The sequence below is a fragment of the Microcaecilia unicolor genome, chromosome 3 (genome assembly GCF_901765095.1).
Source record: "Microcaecilia unicolor chromosome 3, aMicUni1.1, whole genome shotgun sequence".
NCBI classification, from domain to species: domain Eukaryota; kingdom Metazoa; phylum Chordata; class Amphibia; order Gymnophiona; family Siphonopidae; genus Microcaecilia; species Microcaecilia unicolor.
The window spans coordinates 463,904,677-463,932,036 of NC_044033.1; the positions used below are offsets into that span (position 1 = coordinate 463,904,677).

General features: G+C 43.7%; 1 protein-coding gene across 1 annotated transcript; it reads left to right on the top strand.

Moving 5' to 3' along the window:
- The first annotated feature begins 1 nt into the window (after position 1).
- On the top strand, positions 2 to 26,859 carry BAG2 (BCL2 associated athanogene 2). Its single transcript, XM_030195623.1, has 3 exons — positions 2 to 228; positions 11,681 to 11,790; positions 23,998 to 26,859. Exons 1-3 carry the CDS (start codon positions 71 to 73, stop codon positions 24,399 to 24,401), a joined length of 672 nt encoding a protein of 223 aa, XP_030051483.1. The 5' UTR covers positions 2 to 70; the 3' UTR covers positions 24,402 to 26,859.
- The last annotated feature ends 501 nt before the right edge of the window (positions 26,860 to 27,360 follow it).

The following is a 27,360-nucleotide window of genomic DNA, read 5'->3' on the forward strand; positions in this document are numbered from 1 at the left end:
TTTTCCCCACCAGCTGCTGCAGATCGATTGGGGAGACCGCCGCGGGTGGGTTGCAGGTCCGTCAGTCGCCATGGCCCAAGCTAAAATCAGCGCCGCAGCCAAAGCACTGGATGGCCATGGAGGAAAAGGAGGAGGTAGTGGTGGCAGCAGCAGCCGGTTCCTACGCTCCTCATCTATGGCCGCGCGCTCCAGCCACCTGCTGGAGACTTTGGACCTGCTGGAGTTCAGGTAGGGGCTAATGCGCCATAGCCGGAAGGCAGAGGACTCCAGCTGCAGCGGGGAGTGACGTGAATAATTTCTTGGATGATTACAAGGGAGTGTGGGTTTTATAAGGTGGCTTAGTTGGGAAGGACGGGGTAGCCTGAGCATTAAGTTTTTGCCCCGTGTGTGTGACTTGCCATTAATTTACTTTATTTAGTTTGACTTACCCCAGACTGAGGGGCTGAGATTGATTCCCGCGTTCTGGAACGGTCCTGCGAGGAGAGAATGAGGCGCGCCGGGCACGCGCTGACCGGGGCAGCTATTAATAGCGCTCTTATTCTAGTCCTGCAGAGATAGTCCAGAAGAAGACAGTGTATTTTTCGTGCTCGGACCTGGCCAATGGGCAGCAGGTTTCTTCTTTTTTTTAGGAGCGGTGCCACTTCCCTACTTCCCACCCATTTGAAAAATAGCTTGCTTTTAGACTGGCCACAGTAGGTATAAGTGAGAAGGACAGACAGCTGGTAGGGATGGGCAACCAAAAAATGATTTGCTTTTTGTTGTTGTTCTGGAACAAATGTCATCAAGAGTGCACAGTCTTTGTAAAGCATGCTTAGTGCACACATACAAGAACGATCGTGCATGTCTCCAGTATCCGGAAAGAATGCGCATTCTTTAAGAAAAATGCAGACCTTTTACACATAGAGGACATCTCATCCCTAATAACTAGTTTCTTGGAATGTAGGATGGCTTAATTATTTGCCTTTTCAAACCTGAGTTCAAAATGGGTTACAGATTAGGGTGTGGTAGTGGTTCCAACTTCCTCTATCTCTGGGAGCCCTTTGCCTTCTTCTAGCTTCCTAGTACAGAAATAAAGGGAGAAAATCCTTAAAATAAACTATTTTTCAACCTGCATTCCAGAGTTGGCAACAAACCTGCAAACTTGGGTGTTGTGCATATTCTAGGGCTCATACAGTAAACTGCGCTAGGCTTTATGCACACAGTTTAGCTTGGTTTTTGTGCACTATTTTGAGTGATTCCTACATAGAAGCCAGTTTTGCACATTATTCAAACTGTGTGTAAAGCCTCAGACATTAGCACACAGCAACAATGTAGCCAGACTCAGGTTATACTTACGTTGAGCCCTGAGGCGCCGTCTCAATCTTCTGATTATGGCAGGACTCTCCCGCTTTATCCTGCGGAATCTGTGCCTCAGGGACTCAAGGTCTCTCCGAATGCCAAATCTTCTTCAGCACACAAATTCATTTGGAAGCAAAATTGGAGAGACACACAATACTGATTGTGGAGGGGGGGACATGACATTACATTGATACAGGTGATGTCATAGAGGTGGACATGAGGATAGAGAGTACCGTTTCTATGCAGTATGGTTTCCCTTTCTAGTACATTGATTCTATTAATGATTGTGCATGTGCACATATGACTGATTACACTTGAATGCAGACTACAGTTAGTGCTACTGGAGGGGGACCTTATAGCCCATATCCAGTGCTGGGGAGGGGGCATTCCCAAACAGTTACCTTTCCAGGGTATTCCTAATTAGAGTCCATGCTCTAATTGATATGGTCCTCAGGGTCAGGTGGTGGTGATGCATAAATAGGCACCTTCTGTGCATGAGGCATAGGTGCACAAGGCACATGGTTTCCTCCTCGCTGAAATTTGGCTCTCATCGGAGCGCCATGTTTCTCAGTGAATAATCGTTGGAAAACGTGCATCACCTTATATGGATGCCCATGCGTGATGGACGTCCTTACATGCACAGTCCCATATACGGACGACCATCCCACATATGGGAAGGATCAGCACATGGACATCCATGACATGAATGGACTGTCGCGTGCGGGGCCTTATATGGATGAGTACGTGTTCATGTCTGCGGAGCCTTCCTTATATAAATCATTACCAAGTGTGCGAACCTCTTCATATATACACAATAAAACATGTATGTTCCTTACATTTCCCATAGCTGCATGTTCCGCAAGTACAGTGCATGTAGTTGCAGACATCCAGGTACAGGAAATATAAAGAAAAATTCATAACTGCAAAGTACAGTAACAAGAGCGTGTTTCTCACAGAACTGCCGAAGGACACCCGTCTTACAGGCCCGCCGTCCTTCGGCGGGCCTAGTAAGATGGACGTCTTTTGGCAGTTCTGCAAGAAATACATTCTTGGTACTGTACAGTTATGAATTTCTGTTTAAATTTCCTGTATTGCTAACATTTGTCTTGGGGACGTCCTTTGGCGATTCTGGAAGATGGGCGTCCTTTTTACTATACTTTGGGCATCCCTGATTTGGACGTTTCACACTGTGATAATGGAATGTCTAAGGGTGTCCATACTATTTTTTCGATTATCCCTACCTGATTTTGGACGACTTTGCGAGGGCTTCCTAATTCATACTTGGACAACCTTTCAAAAATGCCCCTATTGGTTTCTTGCTTCACCAAATCTTGCAGAGTTCACACCAATAGTGATATTGCCACCTGTTTTCATAGACAAGAATGGTGAAGAGTCCAGTATTGATGCAAGATATGTATTGCTGATCTTGCTAACACGAGGAAAAGACCTCAATACACCCGAACGCCGACTTGAATTCTAGCTTCTTTCACTGGGGTTGTGGTGATCATCATCGGTCTTAAAATCTTGCAGTGTATTTTTTCAATTTATTACATTTTTTGGTCCTTAGTTTAAAACATATATTTGTTTTTTAATTATTTGTTTCAGTTTCTTATTGCAAATAGCAAATAACTTTCATTTATTATTTATTCCAAAACCACTTATGTTCATCTTATTTCTAAAAGAAAAAAAGCCGAGCACTTAGCTAACGCCCGACGGTGGCCAGCTCCATTTCACTTATACGGCTTCCTCAGGGGCTGTGCTTCGACATTAACTGATTCCCAAGGATGGTATCATTCATTTCAATGTACACATTGCATCCTCTGTGTCATTCTCAACAGCAGGTCAGGAAAGGGCCTGCTTTCATACCCACTTGCAGAGCCTCTATGACAAACTGCGGGATGAGGGCCTCCTAGGGGAACAATGCTTGGAGGGCCTGACACTACCATGTATATCACTGGCTGAGAGGGAAACCCTTGGGTCTCCTATCTCCTGGGAGGAGGTACGTTGGGCTCTAATACAATGCCCACTGTTTAAAGCTCCGGGATCGGATGGCTTCTGCTTTGAATGTTACAGGCTTCTGGAAGATGAGGCAATACTGCTGCTAACTGATATGTTTAATGCTCTTCTTGCTTCGGATCAGCTATCGGGGGATCTGAATATGGCTCATATTGTAGTTCTTTTAAAACCAGGCAAGGACTCATTGTCCCTAGATTCCTACTAGCCAATATCCTTATTGAACATGGAAACCAAGATCCTGGCTAAAGTCCTAGCCAACAGAATGGCACACCTTCTGCCTGCTCTCCTGCATGAAGCTCAGGAGGGGTTTGTTAAGGGGCGCTCAGTGGCTAAAAATGTTCATACAATCCTTGCTTCACTAGCACACCGGGAGTGGGCATCTTTACCTTCTCTGTTGGTAAGCTTCGATGCAGATAACTTTGGGGACAACTTTATCCGATTTATATGAGTTTATATTCTAACCCTAGGGCAAAGGTAGTGGTCAATGAATTTACGTCGGAAACCTTCCCTGTACTTAGGGGGACTCACCAGGGCTGCCCACTCTCTCTTTTATTATTTATCTTCACACTAGATCCCTTGATTAGAGATATTTATGCTAACCCAGATATATCTGGGTTAGCATAAATATCTCCTGTGGGCCCAGTGTTTCAAATTGGCTGCTTTTGTGCACCTAGTGGACCCTTATGATTCTTTAGCGGCTTTATTGGAAAGCTTTTCGGAATACAGAGATTTTTCAGGCTTTAAGCTGAACCTCCAAAAGTCAGTTGCGCTGCCGTCTGATGAGGCAGTGTGGCGACTTTGGGGCACACTTCCCCCTCCGATGGGCATGTTTTGTTACCTGGGTGTGCAGTTGGGTATGGCTTCAAGGTACCTGTACACTGTCAATGTTTCACAATTTTTGGACAAGACCAGATGTCAGTTCGAAGCCTGGCATACCTTACCTTTGTCGATGGGAAGGATAAATTTGATTAGGATGATTGTAACATAGTAACATAGTAGATGACGGCAGAAAAAGACCTGCACGGTCCATCTAGTCTGCCCACGATAAACTCATGTGTATACCTTACCTTGATTTGTACCTGTCTTTTTCAGGGCACAGACCATATAAGTCTGTGCAGCAGTATTTCCCGCCTCCCAACCACCAGTCCCGCCTCCCATCACCGGCTCCGGCACAGACCCCGTATAAGTCTGCCCTCCCCCATCCTAGCCTCTCAACCACCAACCCCTCTTCCCCCCGCCACCCAATTTCAGCTAAGCTTCTGTGGATCCATTCCTTCTGCACAGGATTCCTTTATGCCTGTCCCACGCATGCTTGAATTCCGTTACCGTTTTCATCTCCACCACCTCCCGCGGGAGGGCATTCCAAGCGTTCACCACCCTCTCCGTGAAGAAATACTTCCTGACATCTTTCCTGAGTCTGCCCCCCTTCAATCTCATTTCATGTCCTCTCGTACTACCGCCTTCCCCTCTCCGGAAAAGATTCGTTTGCGGATTAATACCTTTCAAATATTTGAACGTCTGTATCATATCACCCCTGTTCCTCCTTTCCTCCAGAGTATACATGTTCAGGTCAGCAAGTCTCTCTTCATACGTCTTGGAATGCAACTCCCATACCATCCTTGTAGCTTTTCTTTGTACCGCTTCCATTTTTTTAACATCCTTCGCAAGGTACGGCCTCCAAAACTGAACACAATACTCCAGGTGGGGCCTCACCAACGTCTTATACAGGGGCATTAAAACCTCCTTTTTTCTGCTGGTCACACCTCTCTCTATACAGCCTAGCAACCTTCTCGCTACGGCCACCGCCTTGTCGCACTGTTTCATAGCCTTTAGGTCCTCAGATACTATCACCCCAAGATCCCTCTCCCCGTCCGTGACTATCAGGCTCTCCCCACCTAACACGCCTCCCTTGGATTTCTACTCCCTAAGTGCATCACTTTGCATTTCTTCGCATTGAATTTTAATTGCCAAACGTTAGACCATTGTTCCAGCTTCTTCAGATCTTTTTTCATGTTTTCCACTCCCTCTGGGGTGTCCACTCTGTTGCAAATCTTGGTGTCATCCGCAAAAAGGCAAACTTTACCTTGTAACCCTTCGGCAATGTCACTCACAAATATATTGAACAGAATGGGCCCCAGCACCGATCCCTGAGGCACTCCACTACTCACCTTTCCCTCCTCCGAGCGAACTCCATTCACTACCACCCTCTGGCGTCTGCCCGTCAACCAGTTCCTAATCCAGTTCACCACTTCGGGTCCTATCTTCAGCCCTTCTAGTTTATTCAAGAGCCTCCTGTGGGGAACCGTGTCAAAAGCCTTGCTGAAATCTAAGTAGATGACGTCCATAGCACGTCCTTGATTTAATTCTCCCGTCACCCAGTCAAAGAATTCAATGAGATTCGTTTGGCACGACTTCCCTTTGATGAAACCATGTTGTCTCGGATCTTGCAACTTATTGGCTTCCAGGAAATTCACTATCCTTTCCTTCAGCATGGCTTCCATTACTTTTCCAATAACCGAAGTGAGGCTTACCGGCCTGTAGTTTCCAGCTTCTTCCCTATCCCCACTTTTGTGAAGAGGGACCACCTCCGCCATTCTCCAATCCCTCGGAACCTCTCCCGTCTCCAAGGATTTATTAAACAAATCTTTAAGAGGACCCGCCAGAACCTCTCTGAGCTCCCTCAGTATTCTGGGGTGGATCCTGTCCGGCCCCATGGCTTTGTCCACCTTTAGCTTTCCAAGTTGTTCATATACACTCTCTACCGTGAACGGTGCTCTATCCACTTCGTTTTCAGGTGTACTTTTGCCAGTCCCTCTCGGTCCTTCCCCAGGATTTTCTTCAGTAAAAACAGAACAAAAGTATCTATTTAGCAAATTGGCTTTTTCTTCATCATTTTCTACATAGCGTTTTGCTGTATCTTTTAGTCTCACAATCCCCTTTTTAGTCTTTCTCCTTTCACTAATATACCTGAAGAAGTTTTTGTCTCCCCTCCGTACATTTCTAGCCATTTGTTCTTCCGCTTGCGCCTTCGCCAGACGTACCTCTCTCTTGGCTTCTTTCAGTTTCATCCGGTATTCCTCCCCGTGTTCCTCTACTTGAGATTTTTTGTATTTCTGGAACGCTAACTCTTTAGCCTTTATTTTCTCAGCCACTTGCTTTGAAAACCATATCGGTTTCCTTTTTCTCTTGCTTTTATTTACCCTCCTTACATAAAGGTCTGTGGCCCTGTTTATTACTTCTTTTAGCCTGGACCACTGTCCTTCCACTTCTCTTATGTCCTCCCAGCCCATCAGCTCCTTCCTCAGGTATTCTTCCATTTTGTTAAAGTCAGCTCGCTTGAAATCCAGGACTGAGTTTGGAGTGGCCGCCATCCACATGAGCTGTTACATCAAAACAAACCGTTTGATGGTCACTGTTTCCCAGGTGTGCAGCCACTCGGACATTTGACACACTATCCCCATTCGTGAGCACCAGATCCAACGTGGCTCCCTCCCTCGTGGGTTCGTTCACCATTTGTCTGAGCAGAGCACTTTGGAAAGCATCCACAATCTCTCTACTTCTTTCCGATTTTGCAGACGGAACCTTCCAATCTACATCCGGCAGATTAAAATCTCCCAACAGCAGCACCTCTCTTTTCTTCCCCAACTTTTGAATATCAGCGATCAGATCTTTATCTAGTTCTTCCAATTGTGTCGGGGGTCTATAGACAACACCCACGTGGACCAAGGTTCTATCCTCTCTTTTTAAGGTGATCCATATTGCTTCTTCCTTTCCCCACTTCCCTGTCATTTCAGTTGCTGCGATATCATCTCTCACATACAGAGCTACTCCTCCACCTTTACGTCCCTCTCTATCCTTCCTAAAAAGATTATAGCCTGGTATGTTTACATCCCATTCATGGGAACAATGGAGCCATGTCTCTGTGACTGCAACTATGTCCAAGTCAGTCTCCAACATCAGGGCTTGAAGGTCATGAATTTTATTGCTTAGACTGTGTGGATTGTGTTTCCCAAGTGGCTCTATCTACTTCAAACTCTTCCTTTACGGTTATTGAAGAAGGATCTCATTCACCTCAGTAGATTGTTTGCTAGATTCTGCTGGTGGGAAAGAAAGCTAAGATCAAACTCCTTTGGCTAATGGGTAGTTGAGCTATAGGAGGTCTGGGTTTACCTAACATAAGACTATATAATATTGCATGCCTCTGACGGCACTTATTTGGATCACTGGGGTTCAGGATTACACTCCTATTTCTTATGAAAGCTCTATTCTCTCCTTACCGCTTCCTATCGGATGATTCCACGTCCTTGGGGTTTAAGTGTGCTTCTCCATCCTTTACATGAGGCATGGACCTTTCTGGTTTGCTTGCTGGGAGGTGACCTGCACAGTACCGATCAGTTGCCTCTTCAGGGTAACTTTGATTTCGTGCCCGGCAGAGAAAATAGTGCATTTGTTAGATGGGAGGCTAGGGGATTGCTTTTCTTGGAACATGTGAATTACCCCAGAGGCACACTAAAGCCTTTAGATGATCTCATCCCCATGAATATCAGTGAATGGGCAGAACGTTGTGCATATTGTCAGCTGAGACATTACTGTAGTAGTTTATCACAGTCAGCACTGGGGGGCAAAGAAGGGGGAGAAATTACAGGGTTTTTTTAGTTCCTTGGTAGAAGATGGGGGAGAAATTATGGTTTGTTTTTTTTTAAGTTCCTTAGCAGAAGAGAGGCTATCAGGCTTATTTTCGAAAGAGAAGGGCACCCATCTTTTGACACAAATCGGGAGATGGGCGTCCTTCTCCCAGGGTCACTCAAATCGGCATAATCAAAAGCCGATTTTGGGCGTCCCCAACTGCTTTCTGTTGCAGGGGTGACCAAAGTTCCCGGAGGCGTGTCGGAAGGTGGGACTAGGGCATGCTTAACACATGGGCGTCCTCAGTCGATAATGGAAAAAAGGACGTCCCTGACGAGCACTTGGCCGACTTTACTTGGTCCATTTTTTTCTTGCAACCAAGCCTCAAAAAGGTGCCTGAACTGACCAGATGACCACCAGAGGGAATCGAAGATGACCTCCCCTTACTCCCCTAGTGGTCACTAACCCCCTCCCACCCTAAAAAAAAACTTTAAAAATATTTTGTGCCAGCCTCAAATGTCATACCCAGCTCCCTGACAGCAGTATGCAGGTCCCTGGAGCAGTTTTAGTGGGTGCAGTGCACTTCAGGCAGGCGGACCCAGGCCCCCCCCCCGCACACCTGTTACACTTGTGGTGGTAAATGTGAGCCCTTCAAAACCCACCAGAAACCCACTTGTAGGTGCCCCCCCTTCACCCCTTAGAGCTATGGTAGTGGTGTACAGTTGTGGGGAGTGGGGTTTGGGGGCTCTGCACCCAAGGTAAGGGAGCTATGCACCTGGGAGCAATTTGTGAAGTCCACTGCAGTGCCCCCTAGGGTGCCCGGTTGGTATCCTGGCAGGTCAGGGGGACCAGTGCACTACGAATGCTGGCTCCTCCCATGACCAAAGGGCTTGCATTTGGTCGTTTCTGAGATGGGCGTCCTCTGTTTCCATTATCGCCGAAAACCGGGGATGACCATCTCAGGTTGACCTAAACGTTGAGATTTGGGTGTCCCTGACCATATTATCGAAACAAAAGATGGACGCCCATCTTGTTTCGATAATACGGGTTTCCCCACCTCTTTACCGGGACATCCTGCGAGGACGTCCTCAGGAAAACTTGGGCACCCCGTTCAATTATGCCCCTCTATCTATTGCGGGCCTCCACAAGGCACTTAGCGGTCAGGTGAGGGAGAAGGAGTATGTCTGGCTATGAAATAGATGGGAGTGGGACCTAGGTACCCCTTGCGGAACTGGAAGATACTTGTAGCTTTACAGAAAACACCACAGATAGTGAAAACATCTACATTGCAAGAAACACACTTTAGATTTATACATAAGGCATATATTTCCCAACTGCAACTATTTTGTGCAGGGCTTTCACCCACTGCACAATGCTGTAAATGTGCTGCAGAGGAAATTTCATTCCACCAGTCGGCCTGGAGCTGGAAGACCATCTACAGCCCTACTCCTTTCTTTCTCTGTGCAGCATCGTAGTGGTTTATTTGTTCGTCCACTTTTGTGGTCCATTAGTAGAAAGGTAGCTAAGCAACTCCAGTGACTCTGTGAAGGAGCAGATTCATGATGCCCATAACACTAGCTAAGTGTTTATAATAGTTCAGATTTAACATACTGGGAAGAATTTGCAAACCTGACCCACTTTTTTTTTCTTGAGACTTTCGTTGTTCTTATCAGTTTTGTCATGCATAGGATCCAAAAACAGACAATGTAGCAATACCATGGTGCATTAGAAGTACTTTTCATGTCAAACGTATTCACAGTTAAGCCAAGGCAATGGTTCTCAACCCATTCCTTGGTACATACTCAGCCAGACAGGTTTTTAGGATACTCACAAAGAATATGCAAGAACTTTTCAGTAGCACCCGGCATCGGGGGAAGTACTCTGCTGCTGAGAGGTGAGAACAGCAGCTCTGCCTGGTGCTTAGGCATTTCAAACAGCAAAAAGGACCAGAGACGAGGTTCGGGAACGTCAGGTCAATCAGCCATCTTGGATCGGGGGGGGGGGGCTTTTTTAAATTAAGGATCCTTCGATGGGTCCTTAAGTTTTTTTTTTCTGTTTGATCAGTTTAAGGTTCTAGTGTAATCTTTAGTTATCTCTCGACTAGGCTATTGCAACATTGTGTATATAGGCTGCTCAAAAAGACTGTGTTCAAGATAGATTGCAAACCTTGGAAAACACTGCTGCATGTATGATTTATAAAGTGAGTAGATATGAAAAAGTAACACTGTTCTTGACTTACCTTAACTACACTAACTACCGATTTGAATCTTGACTGGTATTCAAACTTTGTATGTTCATGTTTCGAGTCATTTATGGGTTAGCACCAAACTACAGGCTCCTTTCACTAACCTGTGATAAGCACTAGTGTGCACTTATCGCAGCCTAAAAAGGCTTACTGTGGGGTGCGCTGAGGTGTCCTGTGAAAAAAGCCCAATGTGCACAGATAAACCACGCACTAAAAACATTTTCTTTATTTTTCTTGGAGGGGGCTGTACACATTATATGCAGGTACTTTGTCCCCAGAGAGCTCACAATCTAAGTTTTTGTACCTGGGGTAATGGAGGGTTAAGTGACTTGCCCAAGGTCATAAGGAGCTACAGTGGTAGTTGAACCCAGGTTGCCAGGATCAAAGCCTGCTGCATTAACCATTAGGCCACTCCTCCCTCCCATTAATATTAATGGTATGAAAATTAGGGTAAATTTAAAACTTTTTTCTTTTTTTTCCCTAAAAACCTATCAATAGTCATTTGCTGTTATTGATTTTCCTTTTGAGTCATGGTTCCTAGTGGTTTACTAGCCTTTTATATATTGTAAACTGCATTGAACTAGTCTACTAGATAACTACAGTATGAAAGTATTGTATTAAACCAGATTTGGATTTTTGTACAATTTTTGAAATTCTAATAAAGATGAATATTTGTTTGGATGCTGTGGCCATATCGGAGAGATAAATACACTGCAATGTGGATTTAAAGAAGATAGCAATCTTGATTGGCCTCACTTTTTACTGACAGGGCTGCCAATGAATTGTTCTGACTCTGTTCTTTGATTATTGGATGACCATTTGACAGCTCAGATTTTGGCAGTGGTGTGTTCTTCTTTTTGTAGTCTGTGATCGATTTTGAAAATTGCCACCATATTTGGATGCTGCTAATCTTATGATTTCTGCTTTGGTCATAAGCCTTGATATAGGGCATTACCACAATCCAGCTTATCTCTGGAAAATTTAAATGAAACAAAAGTAGATAGTATGATGTCACAATAAATAATAATAACAAATTTGAAAAATAAATATGTAAATAATACAAACTTCACATACACAGTACTGATATAAAGTTGTACTAAATACAAGCTGACTAGACAAAAATACTTTTTATTACATAGAAAGGCAAATCATAAAAATATATAAAAATAATCCATTCATTCAATCTTAAGAACAGTCCAAAATAACTTAGCTCATTAGAGAAGCAAAAAATTGACCATATTACTCCCATTCTGTGAACCTCCTCTGGTTACCACTGGAGGCTAAGGTTACCAGAAATAAGCTATATGGTTCAGTACTCCTATATCTGATAATAGATGAAAAAGCCAATGTTGATATTAAGTCATGTGTTGCTTTAAAGTGTTTTATCATCTTAATTTCAGATGTTTTGTACTTGTAAAGATTATTTGGTTAGCTTGATACTTCTTGTTAATGCAGGGTTGAAGATCTACGTGAGGCCGCATCTGCATTGGAACAAGAGAAAGAAAGTCTGTTAGAAATGATCCAAAGTGTGCAGAACAGCCAAGACATGAGAAACATCAGTGATGGTAAATCCCATTCACCAGGGCAAGTGGAGAAAGATATATGAGGAAAAAGGCTATCACAGATGTTCAGATTATATAAGAATTGCCATAGTGGGTTAGATCAAATGTCCATCAAGCTTAGTATCCTGTCTCCAACAGTGGCCAATCCAGGTCACAGGTACCTGGCAGGATCCCATAAACTAGATAATTTCCATTCTGCTTACACCTAGGGATAGTGGTTTCCCCAGGTCTACTTTTAATAATGGTGTATGGACTTTTCCTCCAGAAATTTATCCAAACTTTTTAAAACGAAACTGTGATGACTGTTTTTGCCACATTATCCTGCAATGAGTTCCAGAGCCTATATACTCGTCTATAAGTCGAGAGCAGTTTTAGGACTAAAAATGCTGTGACCCGTGTGTAAGTTGAAGCTGGGGTCTCACATTTCTACCTCTCTCCCTCCCCTCCATCTCCATGTCCAACTGTTCTCCATCTATACTTCTTCCCTTGGCTCTCTGATATCATCCCATGGCTTTCAATACCATCTCTATGCTGATGACTCCCAAATCTACCTCTCTACCCCCGAAATCTCAACCAGCATCCAGACCAATGTCTCAGCCTACCTATCTGATATCGCTGCCTGGATGTCTCAACATCATCTCAAACTTAACATGGCCAAAACCGAGCTTCTCATCTTTCCCCCAAAACCTACCTCTCCTCTCCACCCCCCCCCACTTTCTCTATTTCGGTGGATGGCACTCTCATTCTCCCTGTCTCATCAGCTCGTAACCTTGGGGTAATCTTTGACTCCTCTCTCTCCTTCTCTGCTCACATTCAGCAGATTGCCAAACCCTGTCGTTTCTTTCTGTATAACGTCAGTAAAATCTGTCCCTTCATCTCTGAGCACTCTACCAGAACCCTTATCCACACTCTTATCACCTCTCGTCTTGATTATTGTAACCTACTTCTCACCGGCCTCCCTATTAGCCATCTCTCTCCTCTTCAATCAATCCAAAACTCTGCTGCGCTACTCATTTTCCGCCAAAGTCGCTATGCCCACATTAGCCCTCTCCTTAAGTCACTTCACTGGCTCCCTATCCGTTTCCGTATTCAATTCAAACTTCTCCTATTGACCTATAAGTGCATTCACTCTGCCTCTCCCCAGTACCTACATAAGTACATAAGTAATGTCATACTGGGAAAAGACCAAAGGCCCATTAAGCCCAGCATCCTGTCCCCGACAGGGGCCAATCCAGGTCAAGGGCACCTGGCAAGCTTCCCAAATGTACAAACAATTCTATACATGTTATTCCCGAAATTGTGGATTTTTCCCAAGTCCATTTAGTAGCGGTCTATGGACTTGTCCTTTAGGAAACTGTCCAAACACTTTTTAAACTCTGCCAAGCTAACCGCCTTCACCACGTTCTCCGGCAACGAATTCCAGAGTTTAATTACGCGTTGGGTGAAGAAAACGTTTCTCCTATTTGTTTTAAATGTACTACACTGTAGTTTCATCGCATGCCCTCTAGTCCTACTATTTTTGGAAAGCGTGAACAGACGCTTCACATCCACCTGTTCCACTCCACTCATTATTTTATATACCTCTATCATGTCTCCCCTCAGCCGTCTCTTCTCCAAGCTGAAAAGCCCTAGCCTCCGTCCCATCCCCGCTATCATTTTCGTCGCCCTTTGCTGCACCCTTTCCAATTCCACTATATCTTTCTTGAGATGCGGTGACCAGAATTGGACACAATACTCAAGGTGCGGTCACACCATGGAACGATACAACGGCATTATAACATCCTCACACCTGTTTTCTATACCTTTCCTAATAATACCCAACATTCTATTCGCTTTCCTAGCCGCAGCAGCTCACTGAGCAGAAGGTTTCAGTGTATTATCAACGACGACACCCAGATCCCTTTCTTGGTCCGTAACTCCTAACGTGGAACCTTGCATGACGTAGCTATAATTCGGGTTCTTTTTTCCCACATGCATCACCTTGCACTTGCTCACATTAAATGTCATCTGCCATTTAGCCGCCCAGTCTCGTAAGGTCCTTCTGTAATTTTTCACAATCCTCTCACGAGTCAAGATCGGGAGGTGGGGCTGGTGGTTGGGAGGCGGGGATAGTGCTGGGCAGACTTATACGGTCTGTGCCAGAGCCTGTGGTGGGAAGCGGGACTGATGGTTGGGAGGCAGGGATAGTGCTGGGCAGACTTATACGGTCTGTGCCAGAGCCAGTGGTGGGAGGCAGGGATAGTGCTGGGCAGACTTATATGGTCTGTGCCAGAGCTGGTGGTGGGAGGCGGGGCTGGTGGTTGGGAGGTGGGGATAGTGCTGGGCAGACTTATACGGTCTGTGCCCTGAAGAGCACAGGTAGAAATCAAAGTAGGGTATACACAAAAAGTAGCACATATGAGTTATCTTGTTGGGTAGACTGGATGGACCGTGCAGGTCTTTTTCTGCCATCATCTACTATGTTACTATGCATTAACGACTTTGAATAACTTTGTGTCATCAGCAAATTTAATTACCTCACTAGTTACTCCCATCTCTAAATCATTTATAAATATATTAAAGAGCAGCGGTCCTAGCACTGACCCCTGAGGAACCCCACTAACTACCCTTCTCCATTGTGAATACTGCCCATTTAACCCCACTCTGTTTCCTATCCTTCAACCAGTTTTTAATCCACAATAGGACATTTCCTTCTATCCCATGACCCTCCAATTTCCTCTGTAGCCTTTCATGAGGCACCTTGTCAAACGCCTTTTGAAAATCCAGATACACAATATCAACCGGCTCCCCTTTGTCCACTCTTGTCTCCCCCTACGTCCCCCCTCGAGTACTCCGTTCTGTAGATAAATCTCTCTTATCTGTCCCTTTCTCCTCTACTGCTAATTCCTTTTATCTCGCTGCACCTCACGCCTGGAATAGACTTCCCGAGCCTGTACGTCTAGCCCCGTCTTTGGCTGTTTTCAAGTCCAGACTCAAAACCCACCTCTTTACCACTGCTTTTGACTCCTAACTCACTTGCCATGTCCTTTATCCTCACCTCTTTATTCCCTTACCCTTATTGTTCTGTCTGTTTACCTGTTTTATCTAGATTGTAAGCTCTTTGAGCAGGGACTGTCTTTGTGTATGGTGTACAGCGCTGTGTATGCCTTGTAGCACTATAGAAGTGATAAGTAGTAGTAGTAGTTCCCTCTCTTTCTTTCTCTCTCTCCCTCCTCTCCAGCATCTCTCCTGCCTTCCCCATAGTCCACATCTTCACAGATTTCAATAGGGTCAGAACAGACTTAAAGCCAGAAGGAAATAGCTAAAACATCAGATTCCAGTATGTGAGGATTAAATGTTTATCCCTCACTGATAAGTCTCTCACTCTAAACTTTGGGCCCTGTTTACTAAGCCGCGTTATAGGTGCGTTAACATTTTTAACGCATATTAACCATGTATGCGCATTAACTGTGTAGGTGCCTACAATACCACTATAGGTGCCTACACAGTTTGCATATGTGCTAATTGTAGGCGCGTTAAAAATGCTTACGGGCCTTAGTAAACAGGGCCCTTAGGCAAGTTCACTAAAGCAAAAAGTACTTTCACAAATTACAAACCCTTCCTATCCAAGGAGAATGTTATATTCAGGAATATTTCTCAGCACCCAAACACACACCTGTTTTTTATTTTATTTAAAAAAAAACCTCTTTCAACACTGTATCAGCTAAACTTCCTCTTTGACTCTTCTGCTTGAGCCATCATCCAATCAAATGGCTTTAAGCTGTAGCTGTCTCCAGGTCACCTGATAATTATGCAGACTTTCCTGCAGGCATGCCTTCCTCTCATTGTACATGCTCAGAACAAACTTTAAACCAGCCAGAACATTTACAGATTTTAAACAATTGCTACTATTTATTTTTATCATTCCCAGTCTCACTTGCACACCCCCCTCCAAACATCTTCTCTTTTAATTTGTTCAAGCTCACATTAACTTAGGGGGTCTTTACTAAAGCTTAGCTCAAATTATCTGCAGCAGGACCCATTTTATTCCTATGGGCCCTGCTGCAGATAACTCAAGCTAAACTTTGGTTAAACACCCCCCCACACACACACACAGAGTTCTTCCCACACTAGGGATATATATATATATATATATATATATATATATAGCACTGGTTGTATCCTCTCAAGTGCACAGCCAGAATTTGTTCACAGTACTTCCATGAAGTTAGCAATAGTGCTATGGTACTGATGAGAATGACCCATAGGTGAGATGACCCTGGTTTATTGATAGGATTTTGATGAAGTCAAAATTTCTCAATTTTTACACGTATATACAGTAATTATCCTTTGAGTGAAAACATATTTTTTTTCTTATTTGTTTTAAGTGTACTATGTATTTTTTTTTTTTAATATGTGTATTGATGCATGTTTACCCATTCCACTCCAGTAAGGATGCTGCAGACTTCTGTCATATCTCCCCTCAGCTGTCTCTTCTCTAAGCTGAGGAGCCCTACTCTCTTTAACCTTTTCACATGTGAGGGTCATTCCATTCCCTTTTATCTTTTTGGTTGTCCTCTACCTTTATTCTTTTTTTATTGTGTAAGTAATCTTTATTGTTGAACATGGTACATCATTAAAGAGATGCAGCTTTACTACTACTAATCATTTCTATAGCACTACTAGATGTACGTAGCACTGTACACATTATATGCAGGTACTTTCTCTGTCCCCGAGGTCACAAGGAACTGCAGTGGGAATTGAACCTAGGTTACCAGGATCAAAACCTGCTGCACTAATCACTACTGTACTCCTCCCTTGCAACACAACTGCAAAGTAACAATTGCCAAAATGTTCACATCAGCACAGCTATGTCATTCTCATACAGAAGAAACCGTTCCATGTTCCTTTTCTCATTCCTCTCACTTCCTCGTAAAGCCTCCTATTCCTCCTCCCTCCCTCTCCCACTCTTACCTATGTAATCCATTAACCTGTTGGCCTTTTAACCTTGGGTGTGCATGAATTTATATCTCTTCCATAATTCACAATATTTCATTCTTTATGGCCTCTCTACCTTTTCTAATTCCTTTCAGAAGCAGTGACTAGAATTCACACAGTACTCAAGTCGTTCAGTTAACTGATATAGGTTTCTTCAAGCTTTGCTATTTAGGAAGCCATTTAAGCCACATGGCCAGTTGAGGCATCTATCCTTGAAAACAGTTTTTGGAAGTATTGCCCCCTCCAGATATAAAGAATGGGAAAACCACTTTAGCTTGCCTAAGCAATTGAGCCCCTAGCATATAATCAGATACAACCCTGAAATTTGCCCTATTAAGGGAGGTACGGGGGAAGGAACACAAACTTTCAGTGTATACAGATGGCATGATGATTTTCATGGAACAACCTTTATTCCTTCGATCCTAAGAGAAATTGAACAGTTTTCTGTGGTGTAAGGTTTTAAGGTGAATGTGGGGAAGCTGGAGGCGTTATTGTTAGGGAAGCTCTCTGAGGGGAGAGGACATCACATAATGTTTAAGGTGGCATAAAAAGAACTATGTTACTTACAGGTTAGCATTGCAAACCAGGTGGGTAAATTTTGTGAGCTTAATTAGCCTCCCTTATTTCAGCTTGCAATGTTTCTTTTTAATGCCCTACCTATATGGATACAGAAGAAATGGTTGTCAATGTTAGACAAGTGTATGAGTGAGCTTGTGTTGTGGGGTGGAAAGGCTCATATTAAATGGCAGTTGTTAGTGAAATTGAAAGAGAGCCTGTTTATGGGGAGGTATTATGAGGCAGCACTACTTAAGGCTATTAGATCCCATTATAGCTGACCCAAGGGGGTTCGTTGGGTCTGGATGCAGCATACCCACATCACTCCTAACTCAGTTTTTGAATTGATGATGGAGAAAGGTTAAGGTGCACAGGGAGACCCAGGAGCAGGATGGGTAAGAACATGTTTCTTTTGACCCCCCCCCCCCCCCCTTGGTGAGGATATGGAGAGGACTAAGGAAGAAAGAGGGTGGGAATAAGAGGACTAATGCATTGTCTGCTTCAGATCCCTAGAGAACTGAAATTGGTTTCTATTTCTTCTTGTATTTTTGGATATATGGAACCTAAATTGTGAAATTTAGATCTGCTGGGAGCAGGTGCAGGGGTGCCTTGGGGACATGATGGGACAGATTATCAGGTCTGACCTAGTTCATTTTCTCTTAGGAATTAATAGTTCTCCGAGGACAAGCAGACCTTCCACGTTCTCACATCTGGGTGACATCATCCGATGGAGCTCAGTGCGGATGCTGACTAGCAAGATGATTGTAGAAATTTCTAGCAGTGTCCCAACACGTATGCACCTTTTCACGTGATGCGCAAGCACGGGTCTGGGTCCCTCGGTCTTCGTTTTTCCCGCAGAACAGAGAGGATGCTTTTTCATGCTGTCCTCACTGAATTTTTTTCCCTGCTATTGCAGTGCCTTCCCATGCAGGTATTGTCCCTTTTGCTATTCTTTTATCCTTCATCTTTATTTTATTATTATCTTTTAGTATCTTCAGCTCTTCCAGTTTCCTTTCTTTTTCGTGAGTTGCTAGGCCTGCTTAGGCCAGAGCACTGACCTCATTTTGAATGCTGCCCATTTTTACAGTTCACAATTTAGGAGTTTAATTTGGCTGCAGTTCTTTTTTTCAACATCTAAGAAGATCTGAAGTGGCTTCAAAAGGTGCGCCCAATGTAATCGAGTGATTTCCATGATGCACCTGCATTCTTTATGCATCGGGTGCCTTGGGCCTGCCAATGAGCTTAATTCTTGTTCCCTCTATTTGTAAATGCAGCTGAGGACACAGAGGGCACAGAAGTTCCAGCAGGAGAGACTTTTTGGCACCTTGAAGGCTGATCCATCAACATTGGCACCGGAAGCATCTACCTTAATGCTGCTCAGATTTCAACTACCACTGGGCGTGCACCAGCATCAAAGAGGTCTCCACTTCTCTCGACATCAGGCACTGAAGGTAGGCCCTGGGACCCAGTCAGCATCTGATCTTACACCAAGGGCACATATGGGTTCAACATCATCCTCATTGGTACTGAAGGACCATGATGCTGAGCATTGGGGGAAGCTCAAGAACCGTAAGCATGGGTCTTCCTCGACACATGGTGCCGGGACATCAGCATCGCCAATACCCAAAAAACATCTGCACTGGGAGGAGTCACTCCCCCCCTTAGGTAGAGGTGCCAATGCGCAAGATTCCGAGCAGCTAGGCTCTCGCTTCCGGTTCGGCACTGACTCCTTCTCAGGCTGCCTCTGTCCCAGCTCCCTCACTTTTGCCGATGCCTTCTTTTGATGAGCAGTATCGAGCCATGCTCAGGGAAGAGCACAGATACTGCAGTTGCACTCCGCTCAGGCATCAAGGGCACTTTTCTCCAACTGCGGATCAACCCCAGATTCTTCCTGAGGCTCTTACCATGCCCATGGAGAGATCCTTGGTGCCGGCACCTCGAAAGGTGTCAACATCGATCCATGCAGTACCACTCTCGACATCAGGGGAGGAAGCTTTCACAGAGTCTGAGGGTAGAGCTGTACCTCGGTGTCTTTTGGGGCATAGATGTGGTTCCACTGAGCTGGGGCAGGCACAAACATAGCCAAGTCTGAGTACAGTGAGGAGTCTGACTGGGTCTGCTCATAGGACTTGGAAGAAGACACATTACTTCTCAGAGAAGGAGTCTTATGGGATCCCTTCCGATCTCTCTTCACCTTAAGAGATGTATGCCTCTTCCTGAGTTTTGTCAATGAGATGGCTTTGGCCATCCCATTTAAGTTGGAGATGGTGAAGGAGCCCAGGGCAGAGATGTCTGTTCTGGACTATGTGTCGCCTCCTAAGAAAGGGATCACAGTACCATTGCACCCCATCCTTAAATATGCACTGATGAAGAACTGCGAATCTCCCCTCAGTGCAGGTCACACCTAAGAAGATGGATATGCAGTATCATATCCAGAAGACTCCTGGATTCGAGAGGCACAACTGCCTCACCACTCTCTGGTTGTCAAATCCGGCCTCAAACAAGCTAGAAGCTCCAGGACTCATGCCTCAGCTCCCCCAGATAGAGAGGCTCGGACACTAAACTTGTTTTGGAGAAAGGTTTATCAGACTTCAATGCTTATTTCCCACATCCAATCATACCAGCTCTATATGAGCCTTTCCTTGAAATCTTTGCTATGTGGTATACTTAGTATTGTGGATTCCCTCCCTCAGGAACAGGCTGCAGAAAGTATCTGGCCAGGAGCACTTACGATTCTTTTGATATTGCATCCAGACTTGTCACCTTTGGTGTGGGGATGCGCAAACTCTCATGGCTGTATGTTTCTGACCTAGAATCAACGGTTCAGGAGAGATTGGTGGATGTACCTTGCTGAGGAGGTGATCTTTTTGGGGACAAGGTGGAGAAGATCGCTGACCTCATAAAGAAACATACAGATACCAACCTCCATCTGTATCCTCCTCTTCTAGGAGGTTTTCGAGTGGGCCCAGGCGGTGACCCTACTATTCTCAAAGGTATAGGTTTCCGCTGCCTTCTTGGTCTGCCATGTAGCCCCAAGCCCAGCATTATCTGCCTCACCAGTCCCATCCTTGGAAGCTCTAGATGGCTTTCCAGTCAAAGACAGGGACAAAGTTTTGACTGGCTCCAGGAGAGCATAGCCACAGTTCAAGTAACCATTCTGGATGGCCTAGTGGTAGGGGAGAGGCTGAATTTTTTCCTAGCAAAGATGACCCCTTGTAATCTCAGACTGATGGGTTCTTCAAATAGTCCATCTCGGTTATGCTCTGCATTGGCATCAAAGACTACCAAATTGCCCACCGAGAGCATTCTTCAATAGGTCTAGGTTCAAGCAGATACTTGTACAGGAAATCTCTGCCTTTCTACCTAGGCCAATGCAGTCGAACTTCTGCCACCAGGGGAAGAAGGGAAGGGAATCTATTCCAGGTACTTCTTTGTGCCCAAAAAGACAGGAGGATTTTGTCCCATCCTAAACCTAAGGGCCCTGAACAAATTCCTTGTCAAAGAAAAGTTTAAGATGAATTCCCTGGGCAACCTACTTCCCATGATTCAGGAAAAAGATTGTCTATGCTCTCTGGACATAAAGAATGCCTATACCCACATTTCGATACTTCCCAGCCACAGGAAGTATCTCAGATTTTGAATAGGGAAGTACCACTACCAGTACCGCGTTCTGTCGTGGCCTCTTGTGAGCTCCCAGAGTATTCACTAAGTGTCTAGTGGTAGTTGCAGCATTGTTGTGCAGACTGGAAGTATGTGTTTCCCTATCTGGACAATTGACTGGTCAAGAGCACATCACAGGAAAGAGCAACCGAGTCAGTGTGTCTAACTATTTGGGTGTTGGAGCTACTAGGGTTTGTGATCAACTACCCCAAGTCCCACCACCTCCTGGTCCAGTGATTGGAGTACATAGGAGCCCTGCTAAATACATTGCAGGCTTGGGCTTTTTACCCAAGAAACTTGATGTGCTCAGGAAACAGCTTACTGTATCAACTTCTTCAAGCTCATTCCAAAGGACAACCAGGTTGCAGTGTTCTATGTGAACAAGCAGGGGGGTTATAGGATCCTGCCCAATGTGGCATGGGGCCCTCCTTCACGGAATGGTCCTCAAAACCATGTACCTAGCTGGAAAGGACAATTGCCTAGCGGACAGACTGAGCAGTGTTTTGCAACTGCATAAGTGGTCTCTTAACATGGATATAGCCTGCAAGATCTTCCAAAAGTGGGACTCCCCTTTGTTGGATCTTTTTGTGCTCATCTCAATAACAAGGTCCCCCAGTTTTGTTCCAGACTCTGATCAACATGGTAGATTAGCTTTGGATGCCTTTCTCTTTCAATGGGGGAAAGGTCTTCTGTAGGCATACCCTGAAACTCGAGCAATACCAGGGAACTATGATCCTAATCGCCCCTTATTGGCTGAGGCAGATCTGGTTTCTTCTTCTGGAGTTGTCCTCCAAAGATCCGTTGAGTAGAATATTTTCCAGCACTCATCACGCAGAACGAGGGATCCCTTCTACATCCCAGTCTATAAGAGTAACCATACTGGGTCAGACCAATGGTCCATCTAGCCCAGTATCCTGTTTAACAGTGGCCAAGTCAGGTCACAAGTACCTGGCAGAATCCCAATTAGCAGCAGCAACATTCCATGCTACCAATCCCATGGCAAGCAGTTGCTTCCCCATGTCTGTCTCAATAGCAAACTATGGACTTTTCCTCTAGGAATTTGTCCAAACCTTTTTTAAACCTAGATATGCTAACCACTGTTGCCACATCCTCAGGCAATGAGTTCCAGAGCTTAACTATTCGTTGAGTGAAAAAATATTTCCTCCTATTTGTTTTAAAAGTATTTCCATGTAATTTCTTCGAGTGTCCCCTAATCTTTGTACTTTTGGAACAAGTAAAAAATTGGTTTATCCCCAGATATTTAGAAATACTAAGTCAATGTATAAGGCTTTTTGTGTGCAACGATTGTTCCATTAGTTTAATCTTACTGGGGTTTTTTTTTTTGATCCACTGCTGTCATGAGTGTTGTATCTATTAACAGCTTTTTCCTTATACAAGTGCATATATTTTATTAAATGTATACTATTAAACACATAATACAGTATTTTATAATCTCACCTGAGGACTTCTCTGTTTGTTAATACTGGATTTTATCCTTTGATTTCAACCATTCCTCATATTTATTCTGGTAATTTCTGTCTTTAAAGTAGACTTGTATGCAGCTCTTGAGGTCTGTAGTTGTACATCCCTACTCAAGAGTGTGATATAATGTAATCCTTTCATTTTGCGAACCTCCTTGTGAGGAGATTTATAGAATCCTGCCCCTCACCCTTAAGGATAGTCCCTTAGACAGCCTGAGCCACCTTAAGAGGGAGGAAGTGAGCTGGGAAGAGGGATGGAGCCTAGATCAGGAAGTATATAAGACAGGGCCTGACTGAGGTTAAAGAAACCCAGAAAGAAGAAGGAGTCAAAGCCCCAGTCTACACCGCCACCACCTACGGTTAAGAATTGTGACCTGGCTGAGGTAAGCCGCTTTTGCTTCTCGTTTGAGACTGACAAGCCGTGCTGGAACCAGACCCTTGTACTCAGAGAAGAACTGAGAAAGACTCACAGGGTGTGTTCGGGGTGGGGCCGCCCTACCAGCCACAGTCTGTGTTCAGGCCTTGCCAGCCTGAGGCCTGCTTATTGAACTACAGAAGTGTTCTGTCTTTTGTTCCTGGTCCTTTGATGTAACAGGCCTCAGGATTCAATTAAATAAATACTTGTTTTCATTTATTTATTTTATTTGTTGCATTTGTATCATTTATATCCCTTTGTCCAGCTGTTTTATTTGACAGGCTCAGCCTGAATCCGCACTTGGGGAACCACACTCCCTTTGTGGTCCTTTCAAGTCACAGGACCATTGTATATGTTGTACCCCTAGAAACAGGTTGTGTCCAGTAGTCCGTGAAAAGCTTGATTGATCTATTTCAGTTCAAGAAGATATTAAATATTTAAGAGTACATTTTCAAAGGCTTGGTTGGGATGTATTTTGGTATAATGCTTGAATCCACTTAAGCTAATACTCAGTCGCTTGAAAATATATACATACTTTTAACCCAGCGGCTACGCCTCTGTTCTAGCCTCGATATAAAGAAGTGTTTGGGGGAGAGGGTATAATTTTGGTTGGGGGAGAAAATAATGTACGTGGACCTGGGAAAAATCCACAATTCCAGGAATAACATGTATAGAATGTTTGTACATTTGGGAAGCTTGCCAGGTGCCCTTGGCCTGGATTGGCCGCTGTCGTGGACAGGATGCTGGGCTCGATGGACCCTTGGTCTTTTCCCAGTGTGGCATTACTTATGTACTTATGTATACGCATGTAGTCCATATATATGCATTATGCTGTCATTTGAAACAAAGTAGATTGTGTATTTTTATGTATCTAATCCAGTCCTTTAACTATAAACTGTAGTGACCTTGTATTTGGACGTCAGAATAGTTTGTGAAGGTTCAAAAGTACACTGCTACTTGTGTTGTTAGGTTCCTTATGAAAATTTACCCTTAAGCTTGGAGCATGAAATCATGGCAAACATACACACACAAATCAACTGTAAAACAGCATATATGTTTTTCCTTTTACTTACGTTTTGATAAGAACTATTCAATAACAACGTATATTCATGTTCTTTTTAGGAGAAAGAGAAGAACTCACTATAACAGCAGATCGTCTGTTAGGTCGTACCCTAACTGTGGAGGTCTCTGTAGAAATCATTCGCAGTCCTCAGCAGCAGGAAGCCCTCAAGCAGGCCACAGAGATAATTGATGAAGTATCCAATAAAGTCCTAGATGATCTAGAAAATGGCAGGAAACATCTAATCTCACTTCATGGGGCATGCACATCCGAGGTACCAGCAGCACCTGTTGATCAGAAATTTCAGGCCATAATAATTGGGTGTGCTATTGAAGATCAGAAGAAAATCAAAAGGAGACTGGATACTCTGATTAGGAATATAAGCAGCTCGGAAAAGTCAATAACACTGTTAGATCATCAAAATCAGAAATCAGCTGTTCAACAGCTTTGTCACAAACAAAAATAGTATAGTGATATAAATCTTAAGTGCACACCTGCTCACATATGTGCACAAAAAGCAAGTGCTTACCACATTCCTGTTCACACTTTGGGCAGAACTGCTATGAGTAATTTTTGCTTGCTATATAAAATACTAGCTGTGTATATATATATTTTGTTTTCTATCCATAGATAAAGATCACCAGGAATATCATGTTTAATAACATTTTCATGTGTGCTGTTCCAAATAAACTTCTATGCTTTTCTGATAAACTTTAATTACAATATAATCTATTTTCTCAGTGGTTTTGTGTTCTTTTCTTATTATTAATAATTTGGCATATACAGCTGTTTTACAGCACCAGAATGCAAAACATTGTAAAATCTTATGGATTTTAGTCTCCAAAAAGTATATTAAAAATATGCATTCGTGCTCTTGGCCTGCACATAGCCATCATAGGTCAGATCTGCCTGCCTGGCTGCAGCAGAAGGAGATACAGAGGCTCATTTTACATATGTTACATATGTTTCTACATAACTTTGTAAGTCTATGTGCTTTGAACATGAGCTCATAATCTGCTACTCTGTTAGAAACGGTGGTCTTTTTTTTCAGGCCACAACAAACCAACAAAAAATAGGGTAGGCCTTTTTATAGAACTGAGTTTGTTCCAAATGAAAAGAAACAGTTGTCTTGCAATCCAGTAAATTAAGACCTTTTCATCTCTATGGACACATTGTCAAGGAAGAATGTTGGCAGGATGCAGATCACCTTCCTGTTGTGATTAAATCAAATATTATGTGGATAAAGTCACTAGCATGTGGAGTCCTCTGACCTAGCATAAGGTCTAGGACTTGTTCTTTGAAAAGTCTACAGACTTCGCCATCATCTGTGTAAAAAAAAAAAAACATGTAGATGTTGCTGCTAAAGGTTCGATAGGAAGTGTCAATGGAAACGAGTCTTGAAATGAACTGGACAACTAAAGACTGTACAGTAAGAGTGTTTTCTGACTGCAAACTGATGATCATTGCCAGTTGCAGTAAGGTGATTTTAAGCTAGATTCTAAAAGATATAGAAGAAACTTAAGCAGGTTTAATGTGAGGCAGGATAAGGAATCTAGAACTTTCTCTTTCATTCATACACTTTTCTAGAAGTCAGAAGGATTTGAGATACGTTGTTGGAGAAATCAAAGGGTCAGTATGATATTCCCTCTCAATTTCCAGTCCAGGAGGGCCTGAGACTGGATGCTGGTGTAACTCTCTGTGGTAGGAGTTCCCAACTTGATCAGTTTTCTTGGAGGAAAGAAATCTCAAAGTGAAAATCAAATCTGTCTTACCCAAAAAGGAAACTCTGCAGATTATGGTTCCTTAATTCCTTCTGAGCATTTTTAAGTTATAGTCTCCAGAGGTAGGGAAGCCTAATCATACACAAGACCTCTACCCCTGTAAAGGGAGAAGGTGTCTGTCTGCTGATCTCCTGGTGCAGAAGATTTGCACCTTCCTGTGCTTGCAGATTCAGCTTGGGAATGTCTCACTCAAGGAAGATCCCATTTGCTACATCCTTTTTTCAGGGACCACTTATCGAGATCCAGGTGTTAATTATATGCCAGGATATTGTTTATTCCAACCATGTATGGCTCTCTTGGGATCATCATGTGAGAAGTGGCACACACTAAGAGTATCCTGATGCAGGAAGATGGATCCAGTTATTCCCTGGTTGTTCTGGGATTGAACAAAAATAATTTTGTTTGCCATATTGTTGGAAAGCTTTACAGCAGCGTTTTTCAAGCCAGTCCTTGGGACACACCCAGCCCAGTCAGATTTTCAAAATATTATTCATTATGGGTTCCCTGAAAACCAGACAGTCTAAGTGTGTCCAAAGACTGGGTTGAGAACACCTGATCTAGACTGTTTGAGAAGGAATTTTGAAAGGGAGACCCCCAGAACAAATTGGAATGGAAGAGCCACTAAGATATGAAGGTTCTGAACTAATTTGTAAAACACATTCTTTCCTAGCATCCCTGAGTAATTTTCTTCCAGGACTGAATTATACGTTTCATCCTGTTGGGTGAGGCTGTGTGTGTTTATGCTAAATTATGCCTAGCAGGGTCCCTATAAATTTCAACTGAGTTATGTAGCTTAGATTTCCTTTGAGGTAATTGACGGCAAATTTTGGTGACTGCAGCACTTATGTGGTAATTTGCATGGCTTTGTCAACAACTCACAATATATTTTTTTTAGACTCATACACATCATTTGGTTACTTTTGTGTTTGTAGCCAGCAAGCTGGTGCTTGCCGCGTCTTGGAAACAGACAGCATTACCTGGTCTCTCAGTGATACTACGTAAGTTGGACAACATTCATCTGATGTCTAAGTTAACAGCCTTGCGAACTGGACGCCTATTATCGTACCATAAGTTTTGGGACCCATATGTGAAATGGTTTGTCTGTCCGGACTCCTCCTTTCTTATCATATAGAGACTGTAGAGTATGGGAGGTGGGAGTTTCATGGGGGGGAGGGGGAGTTGATTGGGGAAGGGGATTTAAAGAATATCTGTATAGCTTTCCAGTGGGGATATATCTGTTGAGATATGCATTGCTATGTTTATGGTTGATGTGCCCAGGCTGGCAATTTATTGTTGTGATTTGCTGCATTCTTCAATAAAAGCTATAAAAAAAAGTGAGGGTGGGTCATGGGTGTTTCTAAAATCTATGCCTGTTGTTATTCTCTCAAGCTGCCCTGCCCATCTAATCCTGAATTTTCAGGTATAAGTTTCCCCATCACCATTAGAGAAGTGGCAAACAATTACTCTTGATAGCTGACTCTGTGTGGAGGTATTGTGTTTTGTGCATAATGGGGACTAAAGCAGCCCATTGAGAGATTACTCATTCAAAAGTCGCCGCATCTCAAAAAAGATATAAAGGAATTAGAAAAGGTACAGAGAAGGGCGACGAAAATAATAAAGGGAATGGAACGACTTCCCTATGAG

Bases quoted from the DNA above. Each gene is read 5' to 3' on its own strand.
- BAG2 (XM_030195623.1), top strand. From the start codon at position 71: ATGGCCCAAGCTAAAATCAGCGCCGCAGCCAAAGCACTGGATGGCCAT. The intron at 229-11,680 runs GTAGGGGCTAAT...TTGTTAATGCAG, and splicing joins TTGGACCTGCTGGAGTTCAG to GGTTGAAGATCTACGTGAGG. The intron at 11,791-23,997 runs GTAAATCCCATT...TGTTCTTTTTAG, and splicing joins CATGAGAAACATCAGTGATG to GAGAAAGAGAAGAACTCACT.